The sequence below is a fragment of the Eurytemora carolleeae genome, unplaced genomic scaffold (assembly GCF_000591075.1).
Source record: "Eurytemora carolleeae unplaced genomic scaffold, Eaff_2.0 scaffold863, whole genome shotgun sequence".
Classification (NCBI taxonomy): domain Eukaryota; kingdom Metazoa; phylum Arthropoda; class Copepoda; order Calanoida; family Temoridae; genus Eurytemora; species Eurytemora carolleeae.
In genome coordinates this window covers 67,841-78,550 of record NW_019396787.1, presented here as the reverse complement: position 1 = coordinate 78,550, position 10,710 = coordinate 67,841, and the positions used below count along the sequence as shown (strand labels likewise).

General features: G+C 32.5%; 1 protein-coding gene across 1 annotated transcript; it reads left to right on the top strand.

The window, feature by feature from the left end:
* The first annotated feature begins 161 nt into the window (after nucleotides 1-161).
* LOC111708698 (ubiquitin carboxyl-terminal hydrolase 8) lies at nucleotides 162-9,553 on the top strand. Its single transcript, XM_023482159.1, has 12 exons — nucleotides 162-252; nucleotides 2,083-2,185; nucleotides 2,676-2,774; nucleotides 3,474-3,537; nucleotides 4,679-4,820; nucleotides 5,435-5,521; nucleotides 5,996-6,057; nucleotides 6,257-6,335; nucleotides 7,719-7,825; nucleotides 8,421-8,496; nucleotides 9,083-9,175; nucleotides 9,314-9,553. Exons 1-12 carry the CDS (start codon nucleotides 211-213, stop codon nucleotides 9,551-9,553), a joined length of 1,194 nt encoding a protein of 397 aa, XP_023337927.1. The 5' UTR covers nucleotides 162-210.
* Nucleotides 9,554-10,710: the final 1,157 nt, after the last annotated feature.

Here is a 10,710-nt window from a genome sequence, read left to right as displayed (position 1 = left end):
CTTTATTTAATCCCATTTACGAAAGGAGATCTGTTTCTACCGCAGAACAAAATCAAGACAAGATTCGAGAACTCTTCCAACAAGATCAAGTCACCGCTGTTAGATGCTGTTATAGTTTAATTCTAGATGCTTAAAATCTGAATGTATGGATATTGAATAGCTATAATGTGATTTTTTATCAGAATTATTTCAGAATTATAAAAATGTAAGATGGAGGGTAAATTGAAGTTTAAAAGCCTGGAGGATCTCCAGGTTTAAGATTGAAATTATCGACATTTTGAGATTTTTTTTGTATGTTTTAGAAGTATTTGGAAAATTATTGATTTTTAAAAATCCACCCCGTTGCATATTGTGAGAAATCTTGTATTTCATTTTTTGTCAGTGGGATAAGTTATGTACAGAATATATTTAATTAAGTTACATTGTTTCACATTAGTTTGCCCATTGTTTTCTTTGAATATTTAGCCTGCTAGAATTAGCCATAAAGGTATCTATGGGGCAAAATATCAATTAAAAACTTAGGAAAACATTTTTATAACTCACCAATCCCAAATCTGAATTATTGAATAAAAAGAGATTATAAAAATTTCCTGATCTCTGAATGGTTCATCAAGTTCAAGCATAAAAATAAGCGAAACAAATCCGAATCCATTTTTTTAAAAATTAAATTGATCCTTAGCACTGCCTAGTTCAAAGTGTTTTCATGTAAGATTCACACTGGTACATATTACAGTACAGTACAGTACACTATACAAATTGATCCTTAGCACTGCCTAGTTCAAAGTGTTTTCATGTAAGATTCACACTGGTACATATTGAACCTAACTTTGTTAAAATAATTATATAGTTATACATGTTTTTTCCACAGGAATTATTTAAATATTTGTGCCGATGGCGAAAATGGCGGGTAATTAATTCGGGATTTTATATGTTCGCCATCAGTTTGTCGGAGATAAAATGTTTGCAGGATAAAATTGACAATTTAATGTTTCTCTGTAAAAGTGACTTGCGGATATATGCTGCAGATGGAATGTACTTTTTAAATAGATAAAGAACGACATTTTTCTTTGTTGCCCAGATCAAGACTAATCGGGAATGCAATCTCTATTATTAATATGCAAGTCCTTTAAAGTCTAATTCAATTTGACTTGCAGCGTCTTTCATGTGACAAAAATATTTGGAATATTTTACGTAATCTTTCAGTTACCCTTGGACAATTTTAGTATTTAAATTTTATGCATTATGACAATTTTGGTATGTACCAGTAAGGATCTAATTAAATTAAGGATTTACAATAAGCGATTTAAAGTTAAACTTTCTGTCAAGAATTACAACGATTCTACCATAGTTAACATGTAAAATTAGTGATTTCCTTCTCTGACTTTTCTTGATTACCTTTAAGTGAAAAACATCAGATTTTTTGCCATTTTTTTTTTCTAACTTGATTGATTGATCGATTGATTTGAATAATCAAGCCTTGTTGGATATGAAAAAAAGTGAATTAATGACTCCCGGCGGCGACAAATCATACTTCAAAACTCAAGCTCGGGATAAAGCATTGATTTCCTTTTTATGCAGACTATTTAATTTAATTGATCCTCAAATTTAAAAGTCCCTAAACTTACTATCCCGACCAAGATTTTCAGATAACTGATACTTGATATTGACATGTTTTGACATGATATTGACATGATATTGACATATTGTCATGATATTGACATGTTATTGACATGTTATTGACATGTTATTGACATGTTATTGACATGTTAGTGACATGTTATTGATATGATATTGACATGATATTGACATGTTATTGACATGTTATTGACATGATCTTGACATGATATTGACATGATATTGACATGATATTGACATGTTATTGACGTGATATTGACATGTTATTGAATTGATATAGACATGTTATTTCAACATGATATTGACATATTGACATGATATTGACTTAATATTGACATGTTATTGACATGATGTTGACATGTTATTGACATGATATTGACATATTTACATGATACTGACATAATATTGACATGTTATTGACATGATATTGACATGTTATTTATCTAGAGCCAGGCGAAGACCGGTGATATCTCTAAGTTTAAGTTGAAGAATCTGTGTGAGAGTAGCAGTAAGGTCTGGGTGAAAGCAATGGCAGAGGACGTCAGATTAGGTTTTAATATTTAATTAATCAAAGGGTTAAAAAAAAATAGCGATGCTAACGACATAAATCTTATATTATTATTGTTAATTTTTACGTCAATGAAATTGCTTACAAATAACTGAAAATTCTGGTCAAAAGGGGATGGTGGAGATGTCCTATTTGATGAGGGGTTGGGGTGTCCCTGTCTTCATTTTTGGTTCAAATCTTCCAATTTTTTGGCTGCACGCATAATTTGTGTTCGAATTTTCTAAAATAAAATGAAATTGGACACTAATGAATTTATTTTCAATCAATTTGTTAGTTTAAATTTATGAAAATTTACCGTTTGATTTTTGGTTTACTTTAATCCCTACAATTTTGATATTAATTGTTTGCATTTGATTAGAATTATTAAAGGCCTAAAATCAAGCTTTAAATTCCTTAATAGGATCAAAATGCGTAGAAATTTCTTCATATTACGCCATTAAAAAAAAGATATTATTTAATTATTTTTATTTAGATGAAGAGACTAGTTATATACTGTATTGGAAGTATGTACTGCTCTGCAAGTCTATTTGTCAGCAAGCTGATTACAAATCTGACATCAAATATTATGAGGGTAATTGTTTTATTAGCAAACAGGTGGATTACAAGGAATCTAAGTAATCCAGAGTTGAGAATTTATAAATGATGAAGGGCTAGTACTTTACTGGTACTTAAAGTGCCACCAAGATCTACTACTTACAATAAAGGTTTAATCGCGGCGGCACAGTAGAAGTAGTTTAACAAGCCTTAACTAGTTCAACTACCCTTTACATTTCATTATTTTCGATCTCAGAATATTTATACTATTTATTTCAAAATTTCTAATAAATTAATCCTCTCCGGCCCCTTCTGCACAGTTTTTAAATGGAAAATATATTCCATGACATTGTGGCGGCTATGAAAGTCGTCTTTCATTTGAAGAACCTTTCGCGGCAAGGATGAAGGAAGTGGGAGTTTTCAGATAGCCACAAGATATATTTATTCATATTAACTTTGTAACTTTAGAAATCAAATATAGTTAGTCGTAAGTAAATACTCGTCTTATTGCTATCCGCCAAAACATCACATCATTGAAATATTTTGGATTTTTATGTTTTTTAATAAATTAACAAAAAAATGGATACTTTTCATTTTCAACTGAACAAAACCAGTTAAACATTATCCAACCAATTTTCTTTTTTGTTTATCTTAAAATTTCGTATCGAGAAGAATAAAGTTTTTTCAAGAAATGTGATTGACAATATTCAAAGTTAAAATGTTTATTATTGTTAAGGAATGTACAATATTAAGAAGAATATGAAGACTGCAGTTAAGAGATTAGAGACTTTATCCACCAGGTGAGAGTACAGTACATACAGTACAGTACAGTACAGAACAGAACAGTACAGTACAGTACAGTACAGTACAGTACAGTACAGTACAGTACAGTACAGTACAGTTCAGTACAGTACAGTACAGTACAGTACAGTACACTATACAGTTCACTATAAAGTACACTATACAGTACATCATACAGACCATACAGTACAGTACAGTACAGTACACTACAGTACAGTAAAGTACAAAAACAAAAAATTATTTTTAAAAAATGGTAATTCACCTTATTAGAAAATGTGAGCATAATTTCTGAGAATTCGTCGAAGAAGGTTATTATCAGAATATTTAAGGGAATTTGATTTTTTAATTGTTGTGAAACAATTTGATGTGCCCTGTGCGATCATCAAGTAATCTTCTTTTTTTCTTGGGGTTTCTCTCAACTTAAATAATTCATAAACTTAGTTTATGAATACTATTTTTATTGTTTTGATTTCAAGTAATTGTAAAGCGACCCTGTCTCTATAGAGCCATTAACTCAATTATTTGAGATATTATTGTTCTCAAACTGGGAAATTAAAATTTTTATTGTGGTTTTTATGTAAATTGGTGATTTCTACAGCAAAGATACCATTCCTATGGAAGAAGTTTTTACTTCCAGAAAGAAAATGTGAGCCATTGTTTATCGGACTTAGAACACAAGGTGTAATTGTAACTAGTGCTTAGCCTTAGAATCTGTTGTATCCGCAAAATATGGGTGTTCCGGATCCGCAAAAATAATCAATCCAAGGTTCCGGATCCGCAAAAATAATCGATCCAATTTTTCGGATCCTGGAAGGTGCAAAATGTTTACCAGACCTGAAAAAAACTATTTCCTGCTAAAACATAGATCTAAATTAACTTAAAAGAGATTATTAAAAACTTCCTAATGTCTGAATAGTTCAGCAAGTTTGAGCAAAAAATAACAAATTTTTTACGACTATTTTTATCTGTTAAAAAAAAAAACAGGAATTATCATGAGTTGGACCAAGGATCTGGATCCGGATCCGCATCATAATGTAATGGATCCTAAGTACCGATTGTAAACGGAAAGTTGATGAAACACTAAATTTAAAAGGTTCACTTGAAATTCCGTAGACCCACCCTAATTCTAAAAATTTATAGTTTGGATCTAAAATATGAGAAACTAAGTAACGCTGAGACAAAACGACGATTGACTGATGAAAATGAGGAGCTTGCAAAAACCAAGATAACTGATGATAAAAGAAAAAAGAACAAGGAAAATATTGCAAATGGCGAATTAAAGGTAAGTTTTTTTTCAGACTATTCGTAGAAATAAATCCTTGTCATAACCATTCATTTTTTTCATGAAGTATTCCTTAATGTTTATTTATTTGTTTATCCTTTCATTCATTACTTATTCCGTTACTAAGTTTGTGATTGATTGATTGATTGATTGATTGATTGATTAGTTAATCGGGGGATGATTTATCGGTTGATTTATTTATTTAAATTGAAGTACTCCTCCAATTTTTGAGGTGAGTGTTCGATTTACAACTGTACCCTTTCAAGTTTTGATTCATCAAGGATGTCGGGCTTATTCTTATTCATCTGAAAAAACGCTTGTAATTGTTTAACACTTTTCTGAAAACTGTTTATATTTGAGGAATATTGAATATAAGTTGCAGAAATTAAGTATTTACTAACGAATTTTTGAATTGAGTTGATTTTACACTATACGCTAGCGTACACTCCGGATTTACGGGAATTGAAACAATATTTAAGAGTTATAAACATGGAGTTCTCTGTCCTCGATGTACAGATTTAAAGGGTACCTTTGTAAATCGGGCATTGCCATTTTTGCATGGAGAGTCACTTGAATTTACGAATACAGTACCTTTAAACTAATCTGTATTTTAGTTGAATATCATGAGCGTGAGGGAATTGGACAGTTTGATCAAACAAAAATCAACTTCGTTTTTTATTCTTGACACTCGTCCTGAACAGGTAAAAAAAAACGCTTTAAAAAAATCTTTAAAAAAATTTACTTTTTTTGTTGTAAGTTTTGTTCGACTTTCAAGGTTCAACACTTAGGGAGGAGAGAGAAGGGGGGGGTGGAAGTGGAGGGGTGTATGAGGAGAAGGGGGGGGGGCGCCTTTCCGCCCAGAAAAATTGTTTTCGGTTGTAGGGACAATTATTAACTTTACTTCTCCTTAAAATATTTTTCAAAAATGATGGTTCGTCGAGATATATAATTATCTTACTTTCTACCAGAGGATAGATTTTATGAATATTTGCATCAAGTAGTTGAACTGGTTATGGCAGGTTTAACTGCTTTCTAGTTCAAGCTCGGTCACACAATAGGAGTTCTTCATCTATCCTTCTCTTTAGTTTTAACTACTTCTCGCTAATTATTTATTCAGACCTCAGGCTGTCTGTTAAATCAATTTCATGAAAAATCATTATAAACTTTTTTTTCAGGACTATCACAAGGGACACATAAACCATCCTAGTTCTCTTAGTGTTCCGCAAGAAATTCTCAGGAACGATATAATTTTTTTTTAATTTAGATTTTGTATGTTAAATACAGACTTGGAAAATTTAATAAGTCATTGCTAGAAAACAGCCTTTTGTTTATAAAGATTAAAAAGAATGGAGATATATTACAAGCTAGTGGCTTTAAAACATTTCATACTGTAAATGGGATTTTAAAAAAATTAATTTATTAAATTTTGCGTGAAGTCGAGGAGTAACTGCGCACGCTATCGGAAGAAATATTCGAATACAGGAGCGCACCCAGTGGGAGCGCAGAGCAACGGTGGTAAGTTTTATACAGGGGTGTATATATATATTATGATAATCTTATGAGGAAAAAAATGTAGTAATGGAAATTCTTAAACGAGATGAAATAATCTTGATGTATTCTTTAACGAAGGCCGCAGGCCTGAGTTAAAGAATGCATCAAGATTATTTCATCGAGTTTAAGAATTCCATTATTACATTTTTATCCTCATAAGATTATTATTATATCATATTTGTGAGGTTCCATGGGCACATACCCAAGAAATGATAGTAAAAAATAATTCTGGTGAAATCCAACTATTTCAAGTTGGAACAGTTCACATTATGAAAGGTTGCAAATAAGTTCTATGCTCTTGTTCTGACTAACACTGTTTTTTTTTATTTTTCTAATGTTAAAATGTTTAAAACCATTTAATATGTAAAAATTGGTTCTTAATTTGAAAGTAATGCATGTGGTGTGATTGTTTCCATAGTTTAGTTTTTTGTTTACCAATATATAATGAATTTGCTTGTTTGTCAAGTAAATACTACATTTAGATACAGCATGTTAAAGAATACATCAAGATTATTTCATCTCGTTTAAGAATTTCCATTATTACATTTTTTTTCTCATAAGATTATCATATTCTTGAAAAATTGTTTTTGTCTCCAGAAGTAAGGTATGATTTTTTAGGATTTTCTTCGCTCAATTGATGAAATAAATCATTAAATGATTTTTAGGGGTTAATCAATTAATTTTGTGGGGAAAGTATTAATAAGGATGTTAATTTGTCTTTTAATGTAAGTGTTTATATTTTTTCTCCAAATCCTCCAGTTCCTGGAATAATCGGTACTCCTGATATTCATATTTATTATTTATCCTAGTCCTTGCACTCCTAGTACTCCTGGTATTCATATTTATCCTTGTCCTGGCACTCTTGGTACACCTGGTATTCATGTTTATTATTTATCCTTGTCCTGGCACTCCTAGTACTCCTGGTACTCCTGATATTCATATTTATGCTTGTACCGGCACTCCTAGTACACCTGGTATTTATATTCATCCTTTTCCTGGCATTCCTAGTACTCCTGGTACTCCTAGTACTCCTGGTATTCATATTTAATTCTGTCCTGGAACTACTAAAACTGGTACTCTTAGTACAATTAGTAGTTGGTTCTCCTGGTACTCTTAGCTCACCTCAGTTACTCCTGGAACCCCCAAGTACTTCTGGAACCCCCTAGTTCTCCTGGAACCCCCTATTACTCCTGGAACCCCTAGTTCTCCTGAAACCCCTAGTTCTCCTGGAACCCCCCAGTACTTCTGGAACCCCTAGTACTCCTGGAACCCCCCAGTACTCCCTAAAAACCTGCGACTCCTTTAACAAATACTTTTATACCCTTTTTACTATTTTATGTTTTGTAGGATAAACTGATTATATGTGATTGGAACAGTAAGGAGTTTATTCCTGGTTCTCCGGCCTTCACTCTTCTTACTGCACTCACAGATTGGGACAGGGAGAATACTTACAGGTTAACTTTAGCATTTAGTCTGCCAGGGAGAATATAGGTTAGCTTTAGCATTTAGTCTGACAGGGAGAATATAGGTTAGCTTTAGCATTTAGTCTGACAGGGAGAATTTAGCATTTAGTCTGCCAGGGAGAATATAGGTTAGCTTTAGCATTTAGTCTGCCAGGGAGAATTTAGGTTAGCTTTAGCATTTAGTCTGACAGGGAGAATTTAGTTTAGCTTTAGCATTTAGTCTGACAGGGAGAATACAGGTTAGCTTTAGCATTTAGTCTGACAGGGAGAATAAAGGTTAGCAAGCTTTAACTCTGACCCGGAAAATAAAGGTTAGCAACCTTTAACTCTGACAGGGAGAATAAAGGTTAGCAAGCTTTAATTCTGACAGGGAGAATAAAGGTTAGCAACCTTTAACTCTTGACAGGGAGAATAAAGGTTAGCAACCTTTAATTCTGACAGGGAGAATAAAGGTTAGCAACCTTTAACTCTGACAGGGAGAATATTTTTTTTAAACTTCTGTTCCAACTACTCAAATACAAATCATAACGACGTCTTATATAATATTATTATATTAATGGTAAACTAAGTTGTATTTATATTGTAGGTGTGCTCCTGTATTACTAGAGGGAGGATATGAAAAGTTTAGATTAGCACACCCTTTACAAGTCACAGATCCAACAGTATGTTTATTATTCTTCACTATTTCACTCTACAGGGGGTGTATGGGGGACCAAATTTATGTTTAATCCGCCGACTGGTCGATTGTTTAATTTTTGTTATTTTTATTATTATTATTGCTATTGCTATTCTTATTCTTATTCTTATTCTTATTCTTATTCTTATTCTTATTCTTATTCTTATTCTTATTCTTATTCTTATTCTTATTCTTATTCTTATTTAAAGACATTTCGTCATTCAAAGAAATTTGGATGACGCTCCTGTCCATCTTACTTATCAAGACGGGGTGTGGACTGTAACCAAGCAAACCTTATGTTTTTCGATGAAAGAGGGGGATCGTAAATGAATGCTTTCAAAATTCCATTTTTACAATTAATTGTGAGTTAAATTAAAAATGTGTTCGGGGCAAGCAAGAAATGAGCAAGTCACTTATACAGAGAAACCATAAATAAAAATATATAAAGTTTAAATGGATATCTAATATTTTTAATCAGACAACGGTTTCAAGGGTACCGTTGTAAATCGGGCATTTTCATCTTGGCATGGAGGGTCACTTAAAATAGTGCTTACAGTCCCTTTAATGTTCAGTTCAAGATGCCAGTTCTCCAAGAAGTTGACCGAAATAAAAATATTCTCAGACTTGAAGATATCATCTTCCCAGACCTAGACTCATTGGACCAGGTAATAAACCGACAGAGAAGGGGGGGGGGGAGACTAATTTAATTTGAAACTATATTATATTTTTTAACATTCAGAAAAATGGGCTGTCTAGAGTTTGATACAACTGGTATGATAGAGATTAATTATATATTTTGTTAGGGCTTCATCGAGACCCCCTCACCCAGCCCTAAAATGGTTCCGAACTTTGAGCCTAAATCCTCCCGAGTACAATATCCTAGCCTAGATGGGTACACGCCAAGTACTGTGTACTCTAATCCTAGTACATCCACACCACTTATTCCTGACCGACGGACGAAGCCGGCGCGGTCAAACGGACAAGACCTCGACGAAAGTTCAAGTTCAAATGCCCCGAGAGATGATTTTAACGCCGCCAGGTAACATTATTAAAATCATGAATTGATTAAATTTTACCCAAAGGGACTGTAGACATAATTTCATCTGATCCTCCATGTGTAAAGTAGCATACTCAAATCACGACGGTGCCCTTAAATACTTATTTATCCAGCTAAAACAATTCATTGAATTGTGGTTTCTCAATAAAAGTGACCTTACAGAAATATTACACTTTTCAAAAGAGAAAAACGATGATATCTTCCTCGTTTTTTAAATTAGAGGAGTTAAGGGTACTGTTGGGAATGACACTCTCATGTTCTCCATATTTTCCTATTATAAACTTGATTTTTTCAGTAATATATTTTTGTTCTTGAAATGTTTGAAGAGACAAAGTTTCCACCATACTGCTGAAAATATACCATCAGGTTTCAAGTCAAACCACAATTTTTCTTCAGAATATGTTAATATGCAGTCTTCTGAGTTATCATCTCAATTTTCAGAAAATGCCATCTAGGGAACTTTCCGCAGATCCATTTTTAAGATGTCTCAGAAAATAAGTGTATTTACAAATCTGAAATCAAACGTAAATTTCTTAAAAAGACTTTAATATGCTTTTTGCTGGCGTTTTTTTGCGATATTTTTTTAACAGTTAATGGCAAGGTTCCCAAATTTGTAACTTTTGATTAAAAGCCATAAGACATATTGAGTACAACATCAAAGCCCTAACTCAACTGCCTGACTGACTAGATAATGCCTGAAAAAGTCTTTTTGATGTGATTGTTCAGGATTTCACTTCAAACCCCCTTTTCAGGCAGTTTTTAATCAGTCATACAGTTCACTTATAATTTTGATTTTTGCTAAAACATGTCTTAAGACTGTTAAGGACAACTCACAAAATTTTGGGACCCTGCCATTACGGTTAAAAAAATATCGCAAAAAAACAGAATCAGCTTAATATAGTCGTGAAACTAAAGGAACGTTTTTTTAAACCTGAAAATGCCACTTGATTTCTGCAATATCTTAAAAATGGATTTACTCAAAATTTTCCAGATGGCATTTCCTGAAAATTGAGATTATAATTCATTAGACTGCATATTAATATATTCTAAAGAAAAATTTAAGGTGTTTTGACTTGAAACCTGATGGTCCATTTTCAGCAGTGTGCCAGCAGGCTCTAAATTTTGATCTGGATCAAAACACTC

Coding starts and splice junctions, on each gene's coding strand:
- LOC111708698 (XM_023482159.1), top strand. CDS start 211: ATGGAGGGTAAATTGAAGTTTAAAAGCCTGGAGGATCTCCAG. Junction 2,186..2,675: donor GGCAGAGGACGTCAGATTAG/GTTTTAATATTT, acceptor ATTTTTATTTAG/ATGAAGAGACTAGTTATATA. Junction 8,497..9,082: donor TACAAGTCACAGATCCAACA/GTATGTTTATTA, acceptor TTTAATGTTCAG/TTCAAGATGCCAGTTCTCCA.